The 27,880-nt window shown below is 41.7% G+C and overlaps 1 protein-coding gene across 1 annotated transcript in view; it reads left to right on the forward strand.

Moving 5' to 3' along the window:
- The window catches only part of TRPC5 (transient receptor potential cation channel subfamily C member 5), a 341,695-nt gene that overhangs the window by 300,862 nt on the left and 12,953 nt on the right, over positions 1 to 27,880 (forward strand). The window contains exon 6 of the mRNA XM_018044118.1: positions 3,026 to 3,221. Coding sequence (XP_017899607.1) covers positions 3,026 to 3,221 — 196 coding nt within the window. The remainder of the gene's footprint in view (positions 1 to 3,025; positions 3,222 to 27,880) is intronic.

The following is a 27,880-nucleotide window of genomic DNA, read 5'->3' on the forward strand; positions in this document are numbered from 1 at the left end:
TCAATAAGACATATTCTCCTAATGGCCAGATTGTATCATGACATTGTGTGCCCCATGTCAAGGGCACTTTCACTAACAACCACCAAAACCTGAGGAACAATCTTGTCCCCTTTCTTTATCTGTTATACAATCATACCTCTAGGGTCTCCCTGACTAGAATATCACAATTTAGGACAGATTCTAAATGCCTGGACTTTCACTTTTAGGAATCTTTGTATCAGTCATTGGAATGACTAGTAGTAAACTTTCCACTTAAGCATTAACCATCACAATTTTAATTGTTATGGGGCTGGGGGTGGAGGAGAGTAACATCATCCTTTCTGGAGAAGCAACCAATGAACTAAGACTTTGCCAGCATATTGATGACATATTTGCCCTGGCTTGTGGCCTTGTTGTCAGTCATGCAATCAAAAAATACTTTGTGAATGCTTTCAATATTCAAGAATACTCAACTTCCAGAGATTCTGGTTCTTCAGTGTCATTTCTATTTGGTGCAGCTGTTCCTGTTTTTCTAAGCCTTATATTCCCCGACTTTTGTTATCCAGCTGCTGGGCTAGCTTCTTATGCCATTGCTGGCCTCCTGCCTGCCCTGACTTCTAATGGACACCGCTAGGTCCTAGATAGGCCTTCATAGCAGAACCAGATTCCTGCACTCCACGTCTTTTTCATTTTTGACACTCTGTCTGGTTATGTGACACACTGTATTGCCTGGCCCTGATTGTAGAGTCTCCTGAAAATACAGATCCTGTAATAGGTCTGACTTGCCATATTCTAGTTCTTGTTCTCTTGCCCCTGAAGTCCAGACTCTCATCTTACTGTTGATTTTCAAATGTGTCTCCATCTGGCACTTACTTTCATCCAACAAAAAAAGATTTCTTCCTTCTTGGCTAGCTCTCAAGTAATATGATGCTGAAAGGATAGTGGGAGCTATCCACTATGATTAGAAAAGAGCCATTTAACAGATGACAAAGGGCCAGATGCATGTCCCAAAGGAGGTCACCTGAGAATCAGGCCAGTGCAGAGCACAAGCTTCATCAAAATGAACTAACCCTCGCTGTGAAACCTTCACCTACTGAACATGCAATTATCAACAGGTTTGGAGTCTTCTAAACCTTAATCTAGTTATAACAGTAGTTGTATTATTAATATGTCTTCAATCATGTGTTCAACAAATCTAGTGCTGCTCAGTAGCTTGAGTCGTGTTTGACTCTTTGCAATCCCATGAACTGTAGCTTGCCAGGCTCCTCTGTCCATGGGATTTTCTCAGCAAGAATACTGGAGTGGGTTGCCATGCCCTACTCTAGGGGATCTTCTTGACCCAGGGGTTAAACCCACGTCTTCTACATTCCCTGCATTGGCAGGCAGGTTCCTTACCAATAGCGCCACATGGGAAGCCTATTATATGTCAGGTACATAGTAGCTGTATGCCTGTCTCTTTTCTCATAGAGCTTACTTTCTAGTGGAGATGAATAGAAAATCAACATAGAAACAGAATTTACTTAATAACATAATTTTAGAGAGTTTTAAATGCTACCAAAAACCTGAAACAAGACAACAGGATAGAGAGTAACTGGTGGGCCTACTTTAGGTAGGGTGACACTGGGGAGTCTGTCTAAGGAAGTGACGATTGAGCTGAGACCACAGTGATGACAAGGAGACAGCAATGCAGAGATAGGGGGAAGAGCACTCCCAGACAGAGGAAATCTTTAAGACATTGCCCATGTATAACCCCCAAATGAACCCAAGAACCTGTCTCTAAGCTGCTTAAAATACACTGGGCTATAAAAACAACACATTTTTAGCCTTTCAAGAATTGAAAAGTTACATTCATCCTCAAAGTTGTATTTCTTGACTTCTCTGCCTTTTTCATGTGCTGGAGAAATGATTGGTTAGTGCCTGCCTGGGAGCTGGCTACTTCGTATTGCTATATGCACAAATTTCTGAACATGATGCAAAAGAAAACCTGGACCCCAAAAACATATCCTTGCAAAAGTTACATATTAATATTTAGATGTGGAGACTATGAGAAGAAATAGTAATTTATGAACTATCCAATATAGAATAATGCATTGGTTTGGGGAGGTCAGAAGTACCTGGATTTGAATTCTGGCTCAGCACTTATAGCTTGGTCAAATTACTCAATCTCTGAACCTCTTTTTCCTCAGCAGTAATAATATCAGTCTTATAGGAATCATAATGTTAATATATGTAAAATGTCTAGTATGCTTTTATGGTTCTTCCCTGGTGGATCAGATGGTAAAGAATCTGCCTACAATGCAGGAGACCCCAGTTTGATCCCTGAGTCAAGAAGATCCCCTGGAGAATGGAATGGCTACACATTCCAGTATCTTGCCTAAAGAATTCCATGAACAGAGGAGCCTGGTAGGCTACAGTCCATGGGGTTGCAAAGAGTCAGATACAACTGAGCGACTAACAAAACAGAAATGCTTTTATAGTAAATTCTCAACAATTGTTAGCTAATACATCATTAAAAACAATTCATATAAATTTTCATTCAAGAATCCTTAAGCTACTCTACTGAGCTTAGCACCATTCTGGGCCCTGTGGGAACCACAAAAGAAGTGTCAGAAATGGTTTAAGTTGCTCATGTTCACTTAGCTGGCAAGTGTCAGAGCTGTTTTTAACCCAGGGAAGTGTAACCCAAGTACCATATTGTTAGCCATTGCACTCCTGCCTCTATGTATTTAGAAAGGTGGTAAGTCACATGGTCTGAAGATAAAGGAGAAACTTTGGTGGAGGAAGTAGTGCTTGAAATAAGTCTTGGAAAATTAAAGGTTCTGTGTAGATTGAGAAGAAGGAGATTACATTCCAGGTGGAAGGGCAAGGCATAAGACATACGAGTGGGAACAAACAGACTTGGGTGGATTGTGCTGGAGAAGAGACCAAAATACGTGAGACCATCAGTCTACCTGCTGGGATGCAACCTCCTTATTAATTAATTAATTAAGCACATTTTTTTTCTTGCTCCTCCTCGAGAACTAATCTTCTCTTTGATCTCTTTTAGGCTCTTTGAAACCCTTCAGTCCCTCTTCTGGTCTGTATTTGGCCTTTTAAATCTCTATGTCACCAATGTGAAAGCCAGACATGAGTTCACAGAGTTTGTGGGAGCAACCATGTTTGGGACATACAATGTCATCTCCCTGGTGGTGCTGCTGAACATGCTGATCGCCATGATGAACAACTCCTACCAGCTTATTGCTGTAAGTCACTTTGCTCTACAAGGCAACAGGTAGGGGGGTGGGTACCTTGGTTTCAGGAGTGGTCACAGTGGGCTGGAGCCCATTAGAAACTCAAGGAAACAGTCCATCTGCCTTATTTATTTTACACTAGCTTTTCTAGCTATTAGATTGAATTATTTCTTCCTAAGGCAACTCAGTTTATACTGTTAGTCCTTTGAATCTTAGTAATCTAGAAGATGTTCTAGTGAATAAGAGTTTCTGGTTACCTGTTAAAATTATGTTTAAATCTCTGAATCCATTTTCTTGCCTTGGTAAGAAGAGCTCAGGAGGTACGAGCAGTTTGGCTACAACATGTCCCCTCACTAATCTCTAGGGTGGATTGAACTGATCCATCTTAATTGTAGACATCTTTCTCCCAAAACTGAGCAGTCTATTTATTGCCAAAGACAACTTTCTCAGAGGGTGGTATTTTTGTTTTTTAATCAAAAATATATGAGTGACTACAGTCTGCTGTAAGATACTCTGAAATAGAGTTCTATGGCTGAATCTTTTTTTGACCATCATATTATCATTTGGATCAGTAGTGTTTATTACTCTAAACTAAAAATGATGAAGGTATAGGATATGGGATCAGTGCAAGCCCTGTCTTGGTTTTTGATGTCAAAATAAATATCTAACCTTAGCTTATTTTCTTATGATTTCTAAAAATGCAAGTGTTAGCAAAGAAATTCTGGCTAGTTGAGGTCCTGTTTAATTAGATATCAGTGAATTTGGATGTTTAGTTGTATACATAAATACTACATTTTCTTTATTCATCCACATATCAATGGATGATAAAGAATATACCTGCCAGTACAGGAGATGTGGGTTTGATCCCCACGGTCAGGAAGGCCCCCTGGAGAAGGAAATGGCAACTTGCTCCAGTATTCTTGCCCGGGAAATCCCATGGACAGAGGAGCTTGGTGGGCTACAGTCCATGGGGTCGCAAAAGAGTCAGACATGACTTAGCAACTAAACAACAACATTAATGGACACTTAGGTTGTTTCCATATCTTGGCTATAGTGAATAATGTTGCAGTGAACATGGAGGTGGAGATATCCCTTCAAGATAGTGATTTCATTTCCTTCAGATAAATACAAAGAAGTGCAATTTCCAGATCATATGGTACTTCTACTTCTAACTTTTTGAGGGAATGCCATGCTGTTTTCCATAGTGGCTATAACAATTTGCATTCCCATCAACTGAACACCAGGTTTCCCTTTTCTCCATTCCCTCGCCACTACTTGTTATTTTTATTTCTATAATAGCCATCCTAACTGGTATGAGGTGATATCTCACTGTTGGTCTTGATTTATATTTCCCTGATGAAGAATGATGTTGAGCAACTTTTTATGTACCTGTTGGCCATTTGCATGTCTGACTCAATGGTCTTTAATATCCCTGCCAGCTCTGATATTCTATGAGTCTGAGTGTCTATAGATGAACAGCTCTCAGGGTCCTTTCTAGCTTGAAATTCTCTCCATCTGTTGCTTTTGAAATGAAATATAGTTGGCTTTCTCTCTCCCTCCCCTCCAAACCCAACTAGACCAACAACTCTGAAACACTCTATGCTCACTCCTAACCTGTCTCTATAAGGGAGAAAGGCATATAGAATCTCAAGGGTTCATTTTTCCACCACTATGCCTATTATCCAAACCCCCTACCCCTACCAAAGATGGCAATATTTGTGCTGAGGCATTTGTCATTTTCTCCCTGGGCATCTTGCAGCTGATTGCTCCTAATGGCAGAGAAAAGGGAGAGATTTTCTTGTCACCTAATGCAGGGCTGTGACATTTCCCACTGAGTTTGGTAACATTTTGCTAGGACGGGTAGAAATCTTCAACTTCAGCTCTCTTGTCAGCACCTGCTGGTAGTAAGCTGTGTTTCAATGCTGCCTACCGCTGCACCTGGAGAAAACGCCTCAGCTTGAGAGAAAGCTGGGGGTGGGCCTTGCAGGGAGATGTCCTTAATAGGGTCTATACCATCTCACACATCTAAAGTCATAGTCAACCATCCTGAACACTACCTGCTGCTTTGAGATCCTCTGTAAATGTGTCTTTACCATTTGGAACTGGCTCCAATGGGATCTGATTCCAAAGATATCTGGTTCTGTTTACACGGTAAAGACTATCAAGTAGATTTGATTCCACTTACCACATCTCTACTTCAGCAGTGAATGCAGTCTTTAGAAAGGCCTAGACACGGGGGAAAGGTTTACAAGAAAGGAAGCCACTGAAGACAAATCTTTCCTACTTCAAAAGGTGGCACAGGGCTTTCCTGGTTGTCCAGTGATTAAGAATCCACCTACCAATACAGGGGACATGTGTTCAATCCCTGGTTCGGGAAGATCCCACATGCCGCAAGGCAACTAAGCCCATGCACCACAACTACTGAGCTTATGCCCTAGAGCTGGTGAGTCACAACTACTGAAGCCCACGCAGCCTAGAGCCCGTGCTCCACAAGAGAAGCCACTGCAATAAGTCTGTACACTGCAACAAAGAGTAGCCCCCACTTGCCACAACTAGAGAAAGAAGCCTGCTTGTAGCAATGAAGACTCAGCACAGCCAAAAAAAAAAAAAAAGGAAGCATAGGCTGACTTAGTCTAATTAGACACTCAGTTGTTGACACAGATTCACTGTGAATCTGTGACGTATGGTCACCACAGCACACCACAGCTGTGCTCTGTGGTCTCAGCCAACATCAGCAAGTGAAGCTGGCCATGTTGTACATTATTATTATTAGTGTTGTTTGCAATCAGCAGTGATTTACTTTCCTCCATTTATTCTTTTTTTTTTATCTCTCCTCGAGCTCATTTTCCTCTGTGACACTTCCTTCAACACACCAGCCTTGTCACTGCTGTGCCTGATGTGTATGCTCACGATTCCATCAAGTGAAGCTGTCCTTGATAACTTTTTCATCAAATTCACCCATATACAAATATTAGGTGGGAGAAACAGACCAGTCCCACCAAATTCATTTAACTTAGGCCCTCTTCCTACCCCAACTCACCCACAGGGGTCATGTCTGTTGCCTGAGATGGGTCCTCACAAACATGAGGCTCATGATGAGCTGTGATCAAGCTTTGCTTGGCAAGTTAATAAGAAGCCTGGGTTTCTTTGGCTGCTGTGAAGTGTGCAGGCTAATGATGAGAGCAAGTCCACAGCACTTGCCTCACTGAGCCGCATCTGCTGGGGAGAGGCCATACAAATGGGATTGGTTATCTGCCTTGGAGTGGCAGTGCTTGGAGGCTCAGATGATGGATGAACTCTCCCACTGCATAAGACAGCCATGCAAATGGAGACATTCATCAGAAAAAAAAAAAACAAACAGAAAAACAAATGTGGTGGCACAGAAACAGCAGGCAAGGCTGGAAGGGGCCACTGCACACCTTCCCCTAATCATCCGAGACCAACTTCAGACTCTCTGAGCTCAGAAAAGAAGGCAGCACTTCACACACTATGGAGCAGATAAACAACAGCTAGGCACAGATATGCTATCCCCACTTGTTAAAATATTAAAGAATTTTCATACCAGTTGGTAAATAGCTCCAGCTCCAGCTCTTGTCTCTGGGATGCCTCCAGGCCACTCCACAATCTTGCAAGTAAAGGGTAACACCTGGAGCAGCAGGTATTCTCCACGCCCCTGCTCCAGGGCTATTGTTGGCATATATTTTGATTGGTTAGTTTCTCAAACAGCTGATTATTGTGGGGTGAGGGGGCTCACAAGGCTAAAATGCTGCCTCAAGATTTCCCACCCTGATCATTAGGACCATGACTATGATGAGATGGCACACCTGTGATTACACTGCATTACATGGCAAAAGGGGATTTGCAGATATAATTAAGGTTACCACACAGGAAGAGTATCCAGGTGGGCCTAATCTAATCTCATGAGTCTTTTAAAAGCAGAAGGAATGTCAGAGCTTTGAAGCACATGGAGGATTTGGTGTATCATTGCTGGCTTGAAGATGGAGGGCCACTTGACAGCCTGCATAGAAAAGGGGACCACAGTCCTCATACCACAAGGAAATAAATTCTGCCAACAATATAAATGAACTTGAGACAGATTCATCTCCAGAGTCTCCAGATGACAGCTGAGCTATGCTGACACCTTGATTTCAGCCTTGGGAAGGCCAATGTGATGGGAGTGGAGTACACAAAGGGGAGACAAGTTGGAGATGAGGTCATGGAGGTGAAGGACAGATCAGGTAGGGCCTGATCAACCTTTGTGAAGACTTTGGATTCTTCTCTGAGTGAAATGGGGAGCTTTGGGAGGGTTTTAAACAGAGGAGGTACATGATGGGAGTTGGACCATAAAGAAGGCTGAGCGCTGAAGAACTGATACTTTGAATTGTGGCACTGGAGAAGATGCTTGAAACTCCCTTGGACTGCAAGGAGATCAAACCAATCAATCCTAAAGGAAAACAGTCCTGAAAATTCATTGGGAGGACTGATGCTGAGGCTCCAGTACTTTGGCCACCTGATATGAAGAGCTGACTCATTGGAAAAGACCCTGATGCTAGGAAAGATTGAGGGGAGGAGAAGAAGTGGGCAACAGAGGATGAGATGGTTGGATGGCATCACCAACTCAATGAACATGCTTTTGAGCAAGCTCTGAGAGATAGTGAAGCACAAGGAAACCTGGCATCCTGCAGTCTATGGGGTCACAAAGAGTCAGACACAACTTAGTGACTGAACAACAGCATTGTGATCTAACTGGCATTTTAATAAGATTGCTGTGGCTGATTGAGAAGAGATGGAATGAATGGTACAGGGACAGAGACTAATTATGAGACCATTGCATTGACTACATAAGAGCTGTTGGTGGCTTAGACAAGGGTGGTCATGACGGACACAATGAGAAATGACACTTCATCAACATAACTGTGGACTCTTAGTATCCAAGAACTGTTAAGAAAACCAAATAAAACAGCAACACTGCCAGCCAAGTCACCTAAGGGATGGTATATCCTCTTCCCAGGTGAAGAAGCTGGGAATTCAAGTTGTACAAATTTTGTAACATTGGAGTCAAATTTTTATAACTGTCTGTTCCCTTTGGGATGCCCTCAAGCAATCTAGATACCAATTTTTCTCCTTGCTGCTTAGACTTTTCCCTGTTGCTAAACCATTGTCTGGAATCTTATCAGAAATTGCTACATTTAATTAACAAGAAAACATTCAGAATGGCAGAGGACATTTTCACAGTACCCCACCACCACCCAAACCTATGAAAACCTGCTGATCATCCCATTTCAGTGAAGGCTACATGCTATAAATGATATAAATATAAAGACACAGTAAATGCCTTTTCTGCTACTGTTGCTGCTGCTGCCACTTTTGGGGAGCTTTAAATCCAGAGGGAAAAGTCTGACGAGTTAAATAACAATAGTGCTATTACCCTGAGCGTATAATAGTAGTGATTGCAGAGAGCATGGACTCAGGAGTAGTCAGCCTGCCTGATTTGAAACCTGGACTCTTGCCACTTAGTGTAGTTGGGGTAACTGAATCTCTTTCTGCCTCATTTGACTCCTCTGTAAAATGGGGATGGATAATTAGGCTTTTCATCTGCTGCTTACCCTCAGATCCACTCCCTGTTCATTTCCTGCGCTGGTCTGTATCAGGGAACTACATTTCCCATAGTCCTCTGCCATTTGCTTCTGTGTGGGATTGACCAACTGGAAGGTAGGAAGAAGAGAGAAGCTAGGATATTTCTTCCCCATGTCCAACCTTACTTTTTGTGGCACTTCCAGCAGCAGCTGTGTTTCCTACAGGGCTCATCTCTGGTAGCTCCAGCTACCACCAAGCATCCCCCTCTCCTTGGCACCAGCTTCTGCAAGGCAGCCCCATCTTGGCTCTAGTTCCCACCAGATAGATCCAGTCTCCGAGCTCTTGCAACACCACTCACCATGTCTTCACGCTGTCCCTCTAACTCCAGGGATAAGAGGGGCTTCCTGTTGTTGCTAATCTTGAGTTGCCTCAGTGCCTCCTGTTTGGTTCTCAACTCTTCCATCCCCTGTGACTAATCTGTATTAAATCTCCTATGTTTGAAAGGAGATTTCTGTTTTTCTGGCTACCTCCCAACCAGTACCTATTTGATTGGGTTGTTGTGGGGCTGATTTAGGAAGTACACATCGAGTTGAGCATTGGAGGTCAAATCTGGAAAGACAGAATAGTGGGGACAGCTTTTAGATCTCAATCCCTGGGGGCTTCCCTTGTGGCTCAGCTGATAAAGAATCCACCTGCAATGCGGGAGACCTGGGTTCAATCACTGGGTTGGGAAGGTCTGCTGAAGAAGGGAAAGGCTACCCACTCCAGTATTCTGGCCTGGAGAATTCCATGGACTCTGTAATCCATGGGGTTGCAGAGTGTCAGACACAACTGAGTGCCTTTCACTTCACACTGGCAGAGAAATAGCTGGCATGTGCTGTGTGTGCTAAGTCGCTTCAGTCATGTCTGACCCTTTGCAACCCTGTGGATTGTGGCCCACCAGGCTCCTCTGTCCATGGGATTCTCCAGGCAAGAACACTGGAGCAGGTTGCGATGTCCTCCTCCAGGGGATCTTCCTGACCCAGGGATCGAACCCACATCTCTTACATCCCCTGCTTTGGCAGGCAGATTCTTTGCCACTAGTGCAACCTGGGAAGCCCAATAGCAGGCATACCAGCAAGGATTGGCTTGGTGTTGACTGAGGGGTGGAGGCAGTGCTGTAAAGAGTGTAGAAGCTTGCCTCACTCCTTTCTACCTCTCATCCTTATTCCCCATGAAAATATCTTCAAATGAGAAGGAAGTCCTCCCTGTGCCAACAGGGACTATGTTCCCACAAGGAGGGGAAGCATGTCGACAAGTCATATCTCTAGAAGCTGGATGACAAAGTTTAGAGCCTGCCTTTAGAAAAATATTTTTTAAAGATGAGGTCTGCTTTTGTGGCTTCCCACATTCCCATGCTGAGTCCTCATGTTGCTGTCTACTTGGCTTAGCACAGCACCTGGGGTTAACTGCCTTACCTTACCTGGACAAGCCCGTGGCCTGGCCTCCACCTCTAGTCTCAAGCTGAAGTCTTTCTCATTTCCCTAAGGCTTAGAGAAATCAGAAATAAGAATACAGTGAATATCTGGCGTAGACACAAGCCTTTGTTAAATCCCAGGCACTTTCTATCTAGCATCATACAGCACTTCCCTGGTGGCTCAGTGGTAAAGAACCCGCCTGCCGATGCAGGAGATGTGGGTTCAATCCCTGGATTGGGAAGATCCCATGAAGGAAATGGCAACCCATTCCAGTACTCTTGCCTGGGAAATTCCATGCGCAGAGGAGCCTAGGAGGCTATAGTCCATGGGGTGGCAAGTAAAGACTTTAGCAACTAAACAACAACAACAATCATTATAACTGTTATCAGTAAAACTACTGGGGATTTGCCTGGTGGTTCAATGATTGAGAATCTGCCTTGCAATGCAGGGGATACAGATTTGATCCCTGTCAGGAAACTAAGATCACACATTCCACGGGGCAACTAGGCCCACACACCACAACTAGAGAGAAGTGTGCTGCAACTAAGACTCCAGGCAGCCAAATAAATAAATATTTTTAAAAATAAATAAATAATAAAACTACCACTTATTGAGCAGTTATAATGTGCCAGACACAATATAAAGCACTTTTCATGTATATTTTCTCATTACATCCCTACAACTACCTGAGGTAGGTACTATTATCGATTCAGTTTTATAGGTGAGGAACTGAGGCACAGAGCTAAAGTGACTGGCCCAAGGGCACATCTTTCATAAAAGCACCAGCAAGTCTGTCTGATCCAAAGTGATAATGACACCACACACCTCCTTTCCTGCATGAACCCAAGCCCCTAGGCCCTGGTGTACACCCTCCACTCCACCCCACCCAATGTCAGACTCCCCCAGCTTTGCCTCTCCACTTGGTTCACTGACTCACTGACTCTTCCTTGGATTCTAACCAGAGGGATCTTCTAAGGAGTCTTCTTTGGTTCCAGAGACTAAGTGACTTCTGTTTTCCTGAGGTCAGATCCCCTGACCACCAACTCCCCAACACACACACACACACACAAACACACACTTTTTTTTTCTTTTTTTTTTTGCCCACCAGACTTCAAACTTCTGGTTTCTTGTTAGTTCTGCCCCTAATATCCCCAGCCTCCCCAAACAATCACACAATCCACCTGAAATCATCACACCCACAGAGGATAAAAAGTTCAGAGCTACTAAGCTTATTTGCATGACAAAAATTCCTCATTCAACTTACACATGCTGCCTTGGGATCTCTCAGCCCTTTTCCTTCTCAAACAGTTCTTGGATACTTTAAATTCTCTTGAAACTATATCCACAGCAGTAAATGGACTGACTATCCACCCACCAGCTGCAGTTGGGTAGAGAGGAGCATTCTCTCAGCACACGCTGCTGCTGCTGCTGCTGCTACTACTGCTGCTGCTGCTGCTGCTGCTGCTGCTGCTGCTGCTGCTGCTGCTGCTGCTGCTGCTGCTGCTGCTAAGTCGCTTCAGTCGTGTCCAACTCTGTGCAGCCCCATAGACGGCAGCCCACCAGGCTCCCCCATCCCTGGGATTCTCCAGGCAAGAACACTGGAGTGGGTTGCATGAAAGTGAAAAGTGGAAGTGAAGTAGCTCAGTCCAGTCATGTCCGACTCTTTGTGACCCCCATGGACTGCAGCCTACCAGGCTCCTCCGTCCATGGGATTTTCCAGGCAAGAGTACTGGAGTGGTGTGCCATTGCCTTCTGTGGGCAAACGCTGCAGGGAGCACCAAAGGCTGACTTTTCAGACTGCTAGCCCTGCCTGGGCTTGGCCCTCCCTCTGGTAGTCTAACACAGAAATGGACTCCTCTGTCATTCTGCATCCATGCTCATGCATGGTTTTGTCTGAGAGCCCATATCTGCTGGGGATGAGAGTGCTTTGTTTCAAAACACTGAGCCTTCAATGCCACCTGCTGCCTGGTAATGATTTTGGTGACTGACAAAGATTCAAGTGAGAATGGGAAGTGGACAAATGAGAGAAGTGAGTTTCCTTACCCTGTGCTAAAGGTCACTCCAGCAGGGCAGATGCCTGAGCTCCTTCTCTGCATCCCAGACTCACTTGTACTGGATGTTCATCAGGAACATCAGTAGGTACCATGGAGACTCCATCTTGGGTAACTCAAACAGAAACATGATCAACTATGTGAATGATGGAAAGGGCCTAATGCCCAAAAAATACCTCTTCCCTTCTGCCAGCTGGTATCTTTTACTCTTTCATCCATTCACTTAACAATAAATATCTCCTGGATGGATAAATGAATGAATTTAACAAATGCTTATTGAAAGATACTATATACCCTATGCTGGGGATACAGTAGGTAACAGGAGCAAGAAAGATGTGGTCTCTGTTCTCATGGGGTTGATAGTCATAGAACTACAGTTTCAATTTCCACTATTTGCATTTCATTTCTTTATCTTAAGGCTGTACCTTTTTTGAGTCATGAATTGTTTTGGTAATCTGATGAAGCAAAAATGCATGTGTGTGCATGCTAGGGTCACTTCAGTCATGACCAACTCTTTGCAATTCCATGGACTGTAGCCCACCAGGCTTTTCTGCCCATGGGATTATCCAGGTAAGAATACTGAAGTGAGTTGCCATGCCCTCCTCCAGGGGATCTTCCCAACTGAAGAATAGAACCTGCGTCTCTTATATCTCCTGCATTGGCAGGCAGGTTCTTTACCACTAGTGATACCTGGGAAGCCCGTGCATGCATACAGTTTAGCATAAAATCTCAGAGGATTCAGAGACATCCTCCCATTGTCCTGAAATCCTTAACTTTGGGACCTTGTCCCCACTTATAATGCAAATAGGTTTTAAGCTGTTAGTAGGTGACTTATGACTCCTTGTGAGTTCAATCCCTTATTAAGGTCAGGTTTTCATGGTGAATCAAGCAAGTGAGAGAAGTGTACCTGAAGAAGGGGGGACAACAATAAGAGAAAGAGATTAGAAGCACTGAAGGAAAATGTCACCATCATCACAATTTGCAAAGGATCAGATCTTTTTAACAGTCCCCAACATTCAGAAAACTAAGATCTGGCATCTGGTCCCATCACTTCATGGCAAATAGATGGGGAAACAGTGGAAACAGTGGCTGATTTTATTTTTTTTGGACTCCAAAATCACTGCAGATGATGATTGCAGCCATGAAATTAAAAGACGTTTACTGCTTGGAAGGAAAGTTATGACCAACCTAGATGGCATATTCAAAAGCAGAGACATTACTTTGTCGACAAAGGTCCATCTAGTCAAGGCTATGCTTTTTCCAGTAGTCATGTATGGATGTGAAAGTTGAACTATAAAGAAAGCTGAGCACTGAAGAATTGATGCTTTTGAACTGTGGTGTTGGAGAAGACTCTTGAGAGTCCCTTAGACTGCAAGGAGATCCAACCAGTCCATTCTAAAGGAGATCAGTCCTGGGTATTCATTGGAAGGACTGATGCTGAAGCTGAAATTCCAATATTTTGGCCAACTGATGCAAAGAGCTGACTCATTTGAAAAGACCCTGATGTTGGGAAAGATTGAAGGCAGGAGGAGAAGGGGATGACAGAGGATGAGATGGTTAGATGGCATCACTGACTCAATGGATGTGGGTTTGGGTGAACTCTGGGAGTTGGTGATGGACAGGGAGGCCTGGCGTGCTGCGGTTCATGGGGTCACAAAGAGTCGGACACGACTGAGAGACTGAACTGACTGACTGAAGTCAAAGGTGCCTTCAACCTCTACATAAAGTAACAACTATTGATGGACAACCTGGAGAGAAGCAGAGAAGACCTGGCCTTCCTATGGATTGGCCTCTAAATGTGCTCTTCATTGGCTACAAATAATTTTGGTGGAAATGTCAAATGCCCATGGCCCACAGGCTATGGTTGACAAATGTGTACTTGGCTTCTGCCTTTAATCATGTCCTGGGCATCAAGAATCAGTTGACTAGAAAGCTATCTGATACAAGTGTTCTTTAATTTCTGAGCAACTTGAGGTTTAGAAACTAAATGTGAGAGCTGACTGATTAATATTAATAAGTTCTCTCCCTTGCTGTGGTCACTAGAGCCCTACATGTAGGTCGACTCAGCATAGAGACAGCCTGGGCCAGGAGGTGGCCTGTAGCTACAACACAGAAGCCAAAATACCCCAGAAGGAGCCTCAGAAGTTATGACCTACTGCAATACTCTGCTTTTTACTTGTGATCTGACAGCAAAATTACATTATCTTAGCTGTCAAGGTATACACAACTTTGTTTAAAAGAGGATAATAGAAATGATCTAAGAGTAAAAAATTGGTGGGAGAGGTAATTGTATTTCTACCCTTCTCATTCTCCATTCTTCCATCATGGGATTTTGCTTTTCCTCTGTTCTCTTTCTCGATTTTCCCTGTATGTTTGAATTTTTAGAAATACCTGTGCGTATAAAATTGTAAGGTAATCACAAAGGCTTGATGAGAAACAGAATTATCTCAAAGCTGCTCTTAATAAATGTGGCATGTCAGGAATCACCCGAGTGAAAGAAAAGAAAGTATGATAGGCCTTCTCATTCATTAAAACATCAGCACCAATTGCTAAAGAAGGCTTGGATAGGTGGAACCGGAATCCTTTCACTGACTTCATCAAAGTTCCCATTGGCCTAGGCCTCCAGACTTTTGCAGGCACAGAGAAGTTTGCATCGCCCAGTGAATCCTCAAGGAAGTTATTCCATAGTGTGTTTCTCTTAATACTAATGCAGAGACACTTTATACTCAAGTCCCCCCATCCTTAACCAGGATACACTGTATGACATATAGTGAATAAGTGCAAGTGTTGTTCACTCAGTCGTATCCGACTCTTTGCAGCCCCATGGGTCACAAAGAGTCAGACATGACTGAACGGCTAAACAACAGCAACAATAAAGAGTCAGAAGATATGGATTCGAGAGCTGCTTTGTATGGTGTGTGTGGTCAGTCATACAGTTGTGCTGGTCCTTCTGACCTTGCATAGACCAGGGCATTCTGTTCCCAACTTTGTTCTTCATGCTATTCCTCAATGAAAACTTACCCATCCTATGTTCTACTCCAATGAGGCTTACCTTCCTCATATCCTCATATAACAGTGGAGAGTACTGGTGTCTACTGGGAGAGCATCACATTTTTTAAAATTTATTGAATTGGCCAAAAAGAAGTTTGTACAGGTTTTCCATAACATCATATGGAAAAACCTGCACAAAATTTTTAGCCAACCCAGTATATCATCCGGGCTTCCCTGGTGGCTCAACAATAAAGAATCTGGCTGTGATACGGGAGACCTGGGTTTGATCCCTGGGTTGGGAAGATCTCCTGGAGTAGGATATGGCGACCCACTCTAGTATTCTTGCCTGGAGAATCCCATGGACAGAGGACTCTGGTGGGCTACAGTCCATGGGGTCACAAAGAGTCGGACACAGCTGAGGGACTAAGAACACACAGAATATATCATCTAATCTCCCTGAGACTTTTTCTTCTCCTCACACCCCTCAGCCCACCTTGTGGTAAGAGAGTGAGGGCAAGAAGAAGAGAAAAACAGAAACTATTCAGATGACTACAGACAAGTTAGTAAGGAATTGAAGAAGCTGTGTGATCCTGCTAGTTGATTTCCTGAGAAATTATGAATTAAAAACAGCCCAAATTTCATTATGACTCAGAAAATAGATGATTTATTTGAAGGCAACAGAGTAAGTCAGAGGTGGAGTATGGAGGAGGGAATTCTGGGGATCCAGTGCCCTCATTTTATTTGCCACTTTTCCTTCAGCATCCCTTGGACTCAGAGAGGAAAAGATAAATAGGCTACATTGTTTATGACCTGTGTTGTTTTTATGAGCATGCTTGTGTTCCATATACTAAGTGGTCTCTGAATAAAACCCAGTCTGCTTGAGAGGACCTTGCAGAACCATTCTAGAAGATGGAAAGCAGATCTTTTTGGGTCTCAGGGACCTAACACACTGGATCAATTTGCAGTTGTCTTTTGTTCTGCCACTTTTATCGTCCTTAGTATGAGACAGCCTGCTACCTTCTTATAAGAAAGACAACAAACAGGGACCTTGAGGGTGTTAAATTGAGTGAAAGAAATCAGAGAAAGACAACTACTGTATGATCTCAACTATATGTAGAATCTTTTTTAAAAAACTCATAGAAAAAGAGACTAGATTTGTGGTTACCAGAGACAGGGGGTGTGGAGGTGGGGAAATTGGATGAAGGTGGTCCAAAGATACAAACTTCCAGTTATAAGATAAACAAGTCCTGGGGATATCATGTACAACATGACGACTGTAATTAACACCACTGTATGGCATATTTGACAACTGCTAAGAGAGTAGATCCTAAAAAGTTCTCATCACAAGGATAAAACCTTTTTTTCCCTTTTTTTGTATCTATATGAGATGATAGATGTTCACTGAACTTACTGTGGTAACCACTGCACAATATATGTAAGTCACATCACTATGTTGTACTCCTTAAACTTATGCAGTGCTTTATACCAATTACATTTCAGTAAAATTGAAAGAAAAAGTAAAAAATTCTGCAGAGAATGTTAACTAAACATGATCAACACACACACCCCCGCCAAAGAAAGACCAGAGAGTGCCAAGCCTGAGTAAGCACCAAATATCCATTTTCTCCCTGACCCCATCCCCACCCATTCATTAGTTGAAAGGGCATCTCTTTGACTGACTGATGCACGCATTAAGAAACCCTGGGGATATATGTATACAAAGAGCTGATTCACTTTGCTGTACAGAAGAAACTAATACAACATTGTAAAGCAACTATACTCCAATTAGAAACGAAAAAGCCTGGGGAGACTGCTGCACGAGTGCTCAGTCACTTCAGTCGTGTCCAACCCTTTGCGACCTCATGGACCATAGCCCACCAGGCTCCTCTGTCTATAGGATTCTCCAGGCAAGAATACTGGAGTGGGTTGCCATGACCTTCTCCAGGCAAGAATACTGGAGTGGGTTGCCATGACCTCCTCCAGGAGATCTTCCCAACCCAGGGATTAAGCATGCGTCTCCTGTGTCTCCTGCATTGGCATGCAGGCTCTTTACCACTAGCATCACCTGGGAAGCCCATATCAGCTATTCATTCTGACTTTTCCCTTCCTTCCTTCCCATGTCTTTTCTCCATAGTAGCTGGATAAGTTAGTTTTTCTCATATTGTTGAGCAGCAAGATAGCATTATCTTTGGAGGTGCACAAATTATACCTACTATCCACTGTCCCATCGACAGAGGGACAAAAGGCAGTGGCCATGGGAAGTCAGGGACATGTAGGAAGGCAGAAGAGCTGCTGTTCTGCTGCTTTGGCTTGCTGAATACACCTGGACAAGCAAGCAGAATCCAAACATTAGTGTTTCTGAAAAGATGTTCAAGAATCACTTGTGTTGAAATCACCCAAAGAAGCCTGTGAAACAATGAAGATTCTAGAAGCACCCCCCTCCCATCGCCACAGTTCAGTTCAGTCGCTCAGTCATGTCCGACTCTGCGACCCCATGGACTGCAGCACTCCAGGCTTTCCTGCCCATCACCAACTCCTGGAGCTTGCCCAAACTCATGTCCATTGAGTCGGTGATGTAATCCAACCATCTCATCCTCTGTCATCCCCTTCTCTTCCTGCCTTCAATCTTTCACAGCATCAGGGTCTTTTCCAATGAATCAGTTCTTCGCATCAGATGGCCAAAGTATTGGAGTTTCAGCTTCAGCATCAGTCCTTCCAATGAACACCCAGGACTGATCTCCTTCAGGATGGACTGGTTGGATCTCCTTGCAGTCTAAGGGACTCTCAAGAAGTCTTCTCCAACACCACAATTCAAAAGCATCAATTCTTCTGCACTTAGCTTTCTTTATAGTCCAACTCTCACATCCATACACGACTACTGAAAAAACCATAGCTTTTACTAGACAGACCTTTGTCAGCAATGTCTCTGCTTTTTAATATACTGTCTAGGTTTGTCATAGCTTTCTTCCAAGGAGTAAGAGTCTTTTAATTTCATGGCTGCAGCCATTATCTGTAGTGATTTTGGAGCCCCCAAAATAAAGTATCTATCCATTTTTTCAAGTCTGAAGTGACACCCAGGCATCTGCATTATGACACACCAGGCAAGTCTAATAAGGCCTTGAAGTTTGAGAACCTCTGATGTAAACAAATCTTAAGTACCTCCCTGGACATCATTGGCCATGCTCAACCTCTCTACTCTTCCTGATTTTTCTTAGTGTTGCCTCTTTCTGGAAAGTTCTTAACCTCCATCGCTGCATGGAGAAATCCTGCCAATTTCTCAAAGCACAGCTCAAAAACAACCTCTTTGATCACTCCTTCCCTGCTTCCTGGTCCCTAGCTGCACAGCTGGGGATTGCTCGTGAAGCAACAAGACAGGGGACTGGTTGGTATCAGTAATGGAATGTGAGGGGAGTTGGGAGCATGAGGATGAGAGAGATGGATGGAGCTAGTGCCTGGGTTGTGAGCTTGGCCCTGGTGTTTAGCAGTGAAGTTTGTGCACTCGAGCTTTGGTTGTTTCAGGGACTGGAAACTTGCATAACCAATAAAAAAGTAACACTCATGAAGTCCTTGAGAGGTCAGAACAGCAGTTTCCCCCACCTACCAACATAATCTGGAGAAGGCAATGGTAACCCACTCAAGTACTGTTGCCTGGAAAATCCCAAGGATGGAGGAGCCTGGTAGGCTGCAGTCCATGAGGTCTCTAAGAATAGGACACGACTGAGCGACTTCACTTTCACTTTTCACTTTCATGAATTGGAGAAGGAAATGGCAACCCACTCCAGTGTTCTTGCCTGGAGAATCCCAGAGACGGAGGAGCCTGGTGGGCTGCCGTCTATGGGGTTGCACAGAGTCAGACACGACTGAAGCGACTTAGCAGCAGCAGCAGCAGCAGCAGCAACATAATCGGTGGAGGAATTAGTGGCCATTTAATTCCTGGGAATGGAAGTGGGTGAGGGGGCAGACCTAATGGCTGCTCAATGGACAACTGCCAGGTGTTCAGTGGGAAGGAAGACCTGTTTATAACACCCACTGAGGGGGCTCTTGCAGTCTGGGGGTATTGGGGGGCATCAGTACTAGGGTACAGGGAGTGCTGGAGGCAATGGATGGGCAGGGAACAGAAGTGGAGGGAGAGTTCTCTGTTTGGCCTTGATGTTTTGCAGCTGAGTTTGTGTGCTTGGATTGAAGTTACCATAAAGGCTCTAAACTACACAAACCAGCATCAAAGTCATTCCTGGCAAGCCTCAAAATGATTAAAATTGGCTCCCCCTAGATTATTGCACATGCACACAAAGTTGGAGGTAGCGCCTGGTGGAGGATGGTGATACTCACTGAGGGCACTTTCTCTACTTCAGTGCCTCCAAGAGACTGTGGCAGGTATGGCCCCTTCCATAGTTTGAAGATTCCTGTGTATTTTTTAAATGAATGAAGACAAAAATGGAGTTACAAAAATGACATATTTCAAATGCTTACATTCTTTAAAAATTGCTCTGAGGCAAAACCACAATACAATGTATGATGTCTGCTGAGGTCCAGAAATCTGCATTTTTAACAAATGCCCCATATGATTCTGATGCACACCAACATTTGAGAAGCATGCTCTGAATTTTACCAGAAGAAAGAAGTCCAAAGTGAGGAAGATTTCCCTTGAAATGCCAGGGAAATGAATTGTCCCACCTTGACAATTGTGCATTTCATGGCAATTTGTATTGCCATGGGGCCCAAGACTCCTGGAAGTAGTTGTTATCCTTAAAGGCTATGATTAGTTCTGCTCTTCGATGTCTGTGCCTGCCACTCTTCCTCTGCATTATCTTGTAAAGCTTTCTAGTTTGCTAGGGCAAGATGGTTGCTGGCAGGAGAGCTGAGAGAGTGCCTAAGAATTTATCAAAAACTGGTAAGAAATTGGTCTTATTGTTTGATTGCAAGAAAAATAACCTTGTGCTTAGATTTGTTGAGAAATGTGAAAATGAACAGACACATTCCTTTGACATAGCTGCGGCCATGTGTTCCAAATCTGAGCAAGTCAACAATGTTTGAGAGTATGATCTATATTACACTGGCAGTGAGAAAGGAGCTAAACAGAAGTCCTCACCTGGTTGCTCTATAGCAGCTGATGATATCAAAGACAATGAAGGCTATACACATGATTAGAACACATGTGTAAGGATGTGTATCACTACAATCACATTATGATAGCACAAAAGTCCTGAAAATTTTGGAAATTTGGAAGAGGAAGGCCCACAGCCTATGATTGTGTAGGTTTTTGTCTTATACAAAAGCACCCAGCAAGGGGATGATCTTGGAGAATATTGAAAAGTCATAGTTGGGTAGAGACAGTAGGGCAAAGTATGGGAAAGGGCATCGTCACCAAACATTGAAAAATTTAAATAGTCTGTGTCTGATTTGTCTATCACTTAAGGTAAAAGACCAGCTCATATAAGGTGAATGAAAATCTCTTGGGCATCATACATTTAGGGAGATTTAGACAAATATGACTACAAAGATCACGTCTGTAATCAGGCAATTCAAAGCAGATCAAGGGTTGAAAATAAATTTCCACATGCCAAATTATAATGTTGTTCATATTGTTCACTGCTAAAATCCCAGCTCCTCACACCTAGCAGGCAGTCAATATACACTGGTTGAATGAATGAACATCTGGATGAATAAGTACCTTACTCATTACTTTACAGCTCACACTGTACAACCAATCCTCCCAGGTGGTCTGCTATGTCCCAGTCTTCATGATTCAGGTGCTACCTCTGTATGCTAATTGTGTTCTGTGTGGTATTCACACCACCATTAGAGGACAGTCATCTTGCTATACCCAGCATCCATCAGAATATCTGGAATATAGTAGTTGTTCAAGATAAGAATAGAAAAAAATGAATGATGGGAATGTAAGCTGTTACAGCCACTATGGAGAACAGTATGGAGGTTCCTTCAGAAACTAAAAAGAGAGCTCCCATATGACCTTGCAATCCCACTCCTGGGCATATATTGGAAAAAAATGAAAGCTCTAATTTGAAAAGGTACATGCACCCCAATGTTCACTGAAGCACTATTTACAATAGCCAAGACACAGGAGCAACCTAAATATCCATTGACAGAGGAGTGGATAAAGAAGACGTGGTATATACATATACTGGAATATTACTCAGTTGTAAAAAAAGAATGAAATAATGTCATTGGCAGCAACATGGATGGACTTAGAGATTATCATATTAAGTGAAATAAGCCAGAAAAAGACAAATATTATATATAACTTATATGTGGAATCTAAAAATAATACAAATGGACTTATTTACAAAACAGAAACAGACTCATGGACATAGAAAACAAACATGCTTACCAAAGGGGATAGGAGGGGAGGGATAAATTAGGAGTATGGGATTAACATATATAAGCTACTATATAAAAAATAGATTACAAGGACCTACTGTATAGTTCAGGGAACTATATTCAATATCTGGTAAGAAACTATAGTGGAAAAGAATATATATATATATATTCTTATGTATGTATACATATATATACATACATATAATCAAATCACTTTGCTGTATACCTGAAAAATAATATTGTAAATCAATAATACTTTAATAAAAATAAAAATTAATTTAAAAAATGAATGAATAGGTATACAATGAATTTATATGTGATAAATGAGTAGGAAAAGACCAATGAGAGGACAATTTACAATAACTTCTCTGCCAAATTATTACATAGTAAATCCCAATGTGAGGTTACCTGAGCACAAGGGGAATGGAATGGTATCAACTGGGGTCCTTGAGCTGTTTTTAAAATATTTAGAAAAAGTTATATCCTCACCTGATTGGAGTAGGTACAATGAGTGGGCACCAGAAAGATTATTAAGCTAAAATAAAAATGCCTGTGGTTTACAACTTGGCCCATTGCTTGTTTCTATTCTTTGTTGAAATCATTAGACATTTAGAAAACTATTTTTTTAAAGACATAACTGCTTTTGGTTAAAACACATACAAACAAAAAACTAGCCCACAAAGAGATTTTAAAAAATTAAAAGTAGTAAAGCCATTGCCCAGATACCAGGACATTCAGCTCAGTTTATTAGAAAATAGCCAAATACATATAGGAGCTATATCATCATTCTCCCTTTTCAAATGTATCTAGAGATGACAAGAACCTAGAGACCCTGTGTTAAAAAATGTGACTCACTTCATTTTACAAAGAGCTTATTGAATACCTGCTGTATTTTAAGAGCTACAGAAATATTCCACAGATAAAAGACTGCCTATTCTGGGCTATCAAAGGGTAAAATGAAAATTCAAAGTTTGTTTCTGGTATTATAGGCTCAGAAATGTGGAAGAAGGAATGAACAGTTATATAGTTCTTACTACATACCAGGCAGTAGCTTAGGCATTTCATACTGACTTCTGCAGCAATTGGGCTTCCCTTGTGGCTTAGCTGGTAAAGAATCCGCCTGCAATGTGGGAGACCTGGGTTTGATTCCTGGGTTGGGAAGATCCCCTGGAGAAGGGAAAGGCTACCCACTCCAGTATTCTGGCCTGGAGAATTCCATGGACTCTATAGTCCATGGGGCTGTAAAGAGTTGGACATGACTGGGTGACTTTCACTTCACTTTTTCTGCAGTAATTCAATGTGGTAGGGACTTTTACCCTGCAGATTACAATCATTCAGTTTCTCAGTTTCTGGGAAGTAATACTGTGGCAGCTTCTGAGATGGCCCCCAATGATACCCACTTCCTGTTATCTGAAACCATATTCAACCTTTTTTGCCTGAGTATGAGCTAGACCTATGGACTCTTAGCAAATAGATTATGACAAAAGTGATGTCATTTCAGAGATTAGGTTATTAAAAAAACCACGGCTTTTCTCTCACACACCCTCTGGGGGAAGCCTGCTGTCATTTAATAAGCTGGTATGGAGAGGCCCACTCTAGAAAGAACTGAGAGAGATCTCTGGCCAATAACCAGCAAAAGACTAAGGTCTTCAGGCCAGCAGCCCACAAGGAACCGAATCTTGTCAACAACCATACAACCAGCTTGGAAGAAAATGCCCCTCAGTTCAGGCTTCAGTCCAGACCCCATCTCCAGCCAACAACTGAATTATACCATTGTAACGGATCTTGAGCCAGAGGTGAACAACTTGCCACACCCAGATTCCTGACCCACAGAAACTTTACAATAATAAATATTTGTTGTTTTAAGCCACTAAATTTGGAGACTGTACTAAAACTTATCAAATAATTATTAAATGTACCAGTAACAGTCTTACATAGAGGCATTTTGCTTAACTCAATTATTCGAAACAAAGTTCTTGAAATGGAAAATAGAAATGTTATTAACTTTAATACAGCTTAACCGTTCTTGGAGAAGGCACTAGCAACCCACTCCAGTACTCTTGCCTGGAAAATCCCATGGATGGAGGAGCCTGGTAGGCTGCAGTCCATGGGGTCGCAAAGAGTCGGACACAACTGAGTGACTTCACTTTCATGCATTGGAGAAGGAAGTGGCAACCCACTCCAGTGTTCTTGCCTGGAGAATCCCAGGGACGGAGGAACCTGGTGGGCTGCCGTCTATGGGGCTGCACAGAGTTGGACACGACTGAAGCGACTTAGCAGCAGCAGCAGCAGCAACCATTTCTTTATGAAATGCTTTCTTCTCATAAGTTTTAAATATAATTTAACCAAAAATTTTCAAGCTTCAGATTCAGCAATTCATTGAAAAAAATATCTGTCAGAGAGCCTAACTAGTAAAGCCAGTCTCATTTCCAAATAATTTGCTAAATCATATTTCTTTTGTCTCAAAAAGGATGACTTCATTTTTCAACTCAATAAATATATCAATACTTAACTCTGTGATGATCATTTCACTTGTAAATCCTAATACCAGAATGGACAAATTAAAAGATAGATAGCTTGAGCATGCAGGATTGTTATAAGTTTGTTATTTGGATGAAATAAAGTGAGTTCAATAATTTTTTAAGCACTTTTTGTTTTGCTTTTACAGAACTCCGAGTGAATTTTTTTTGTCTTTAATAATAGTTGGGGAATGGAGAGTTGAGGTGGTTAAAATTGTCATCATTCATGCCATCCACTATGCTGCTGTGCTGTGCTTAGTCGATCAACTGTGTCTGACTCCTTGTGACTCCATGGACTAGCCCAGCAGGCTCCTCTGTCCATGGGGATTCTCCAGGCAAGAATACTGGAGTGGGTAGCCTATCCCTTCTCCAGGGGATCTTCCTGACTCAGGGATTGAACCAGGGTCTCCTGCATTGCAGGCAGATTCTTTACCAGCTGAGCTACCAGGGAAGCCCTTCCATCCACTATAAATTATCTCAAAACCCCAGAATCAGACTGTTGCTCATGCCAAATTTCATCCGTAATTCTTAAATAAACAAAATATATGAATCAACATTTCTCCAAATAAGATATACAGATTGCTGATGAGCACATGATAACATGCTCAACATCACTCAGCATTAAGGAAACATAAATCAAAACCAGAATGAGATACCACTTCACACCCACTAGCATGTCTAAAAAAAAAAAAAAAAAAACATGGACTGTGGCGAGCTTTGGTAAGGATGTAGAAAAATCAGAACTCATACATTGATGGTGGGAATGTAAAATGGTGCAACCACTTTAATAAATAGTATGACAATTTCTCATAAAGTTAAACATAGGGTTACTGTATAACTGAACAATTCCATTCCTAGGTATGTCCCCAAGAGAATTAAAAAAAAAAACATATCTACACAAAGACTTGGACATAAATATTCACAGCAACATAATTCATTAATATTAACAGCAAAGTGGAAACAACTCAAACAACCATCAGCTGATGAGGAAGTAAACAAAGATGTAGTATGTCCATACAATGAAATGTAGTATTATTCAGCCATAGGAAGGAATGAAGTATTGATAGTTGCTGCAACATGGATGGGTTTCCCAGGTGGCACAGTGGTGAAGAATCCACCTGCCAATGCAGGAGATGCAAGAGACATGGGTTTTATCCCTAGGTCAGGAAGGTCCCCTGGAGGACAGAATGGCAACCCACTCTAGTATTCTTGCCTGGAAAATCCCATGAACAGAGGAGTCTGGTGGGCTACAGTCCATGGAGTCACAAAGAGTCAGATATAACTGAGCGACTGGGCACACACAACATGGGTGAACCTTGAAAACATGCTAAGTGAAAGAATCTACACACAAAGGACCAATATTATAGGATCCATCCGTATGAAATGTTCAAAATAGACAAATCCATGGAAACTAATGTAGATTATGGGCTGATAGGGGCTTTGGGGAGGGGACCAAGTGCTGGGAATTGACTGCTAATGGATACAGGGGATTTTCAGGAGTGATGAAAATCTTCTAGAATAGATAGTGGTGATGGTTGCTTAACTCTGTAAATCTATTAAAAACTACTGAATTGTACAGTTTAAAAGATGAGGAGAGCAGCATTGCTATCTGTGAAATCTAAGAAATCACTGCCTAACATAAAGTCATGAAAATTATTCCTATGTTTTCTTCTCAGTTTACTTTTTGGTAACAGCTTCATTAAGATATAATCCAGATACCATAAAATTCATTTTTGAAAGTGTACAATTCACATTGCCTAAGGGTACAACTTGAAACTAGTAGCAAGTCCTGGAGATATAATGCACAATATAGTGACTAGGGACAATAATATCATACTGTAATCATCAAAATTGCTAAGACACTATATCTTAATTATTCCAGCCACCAAAAAAACAAAAATTATGTGATGCAGTAGAGCTACCATGGCAATCATATCACCATGTATAAGTGTATCAAATCAACAATGTTGTATACCTTAATGTTATAGGTCAAATATATTTACATTTTTTAAAAGATTAGAACAGCAAAAGCATGTATATCAAAAGAAAAAACACACAAACTGGGCTACATGAAAACAAAATATATGCAATTACCATAGAAATAAATTATATGACAATAGCTATCAAAATATTTTTCAAACATGGTAATATATGTGCTTCTTTATTAACTCATGAAATAAAATTTAGCAGTGGGTTTAACAAGTACCTTAAATTTAATCTAGGGCTTTTTTCCCCTTTTAAACTGGTTGCTCACTTAACCCAAAGCCATTTATTCCCTCTTAGAGAACATAGAAGTATCTCTGATTTATCCGTTAAGAGCTGGTTTGCACTGTTCAGATACAGGCAATGGGCATCTTAGAAATCAACAGAATCCTCTATCCCCTACTTCAGTAGATCTGAACCATTTAGGGGAGGGCAGACTTCTTTGAGAATATGATGAAAGCCCAGAAAAATTTAAAAACCCCAATATTTTATATACAATTTTAATAATTCACTGAGTCCATTACCTTCATTCATAGAACTAGGTTTACAAATCTCTATTCTGCTTGATGTCATTTTTGATCTGCTAATCCTTTAATATCATAGCTAAGCACTACTACCTTGGAGAGCAAAGTGCAAACCTTCGTGGAATATCTGAAAGACCAAGGAGCAAATTCTAGTTATCACTGACAGACTGAATGTTCAGTCAAAAACCACCCTAAGACAAACAGTGTAAGACATAGGTCTCCTTTTAAAGATTTCATGTGCTAATAAAAAAGATTTTTCTCTTCCTTACACTGTACACTTTTGACAATGGAGACTATATTGTATAGCCATCTTATTTGGCATTAAGTTAAAAGTTTGTGGATATAAGTCACAAGTTGATGTGGCCTCTGAAACAAAGCTCTTACCACTGTATATATATGATCGGGCCCAAGGACATTTTAAAAGATATTTGAAAGTAAATTGCCAATATCACATTTCACTACAAATACTGTCATATATATTTAACTATATTATCACAATACCATATCTCACTCAAGAAATATAACACTGATACACTATAATTACTAATTTGGGAGCCCATATTTAAATTTCCCTTATTGTCTCAAACATGTCATTTATAGATGATAAACTACAAGAACATTGAAGATGTGTCACCATGCAAACACAGAGCCATAAGCAAAATGTGAGAAACTTATTGATTCAAGGCAGTTAATGAAATCCCTGTGCAATCATTATCTAATTACTAGGCTAAGTGAACAGAGACTTCAATGACTGCCTATGACAAAGAATACAGATTTTACAGAATCAGTCAGGGAAAGTCATGTAAAACAATAAAAATGAAAGTCTGGAAGAAGGGGATCAGATTTCCAGAGTTATCATATTAAATTGCTTAAAATGTCTAGTTTCAGCAAAAAATTACAAAACATACACACTCACACACACACACACACACACAAAGAAGGTATGGTTTATACACAGGAAAAAAGATGTCATAGAAATTGTCCTTGAGGAAGCCCAAATGTTGGTTTCATTAAAGACTGAACTAGCTATTTTAAATATCTTCAAATAACTAAAGGAACCCATCTAAATAATTTTTTTAAAGTTATGAGAACAATGTCTCATCAAATAGAGAATATTAATAAAGTGATAGAAATTGTTTTCAAAAGGATCAGATTGAATTTCTGGATTTGAAAAGTGTTGTAGCAGAATGAAAAATTCACTAGATGGGCTCAACAGATTTCAGCTGGCAG

The sequence above is a fragment of the Capra hircus genome (assembly GCF_001704415.2).
Source record: "Capra hircus breed San Clemente chromosome X unlocalized genomic scaffold, ASM170441v1, whole genome shotgun sequence".
NCBI classification, from domain to species: domain Eukaryota; kingdom Metazoa; phylum Chordata; class Mammalia; order Artiodactyla; family Bovidae; genus Capra; species Capra hircus.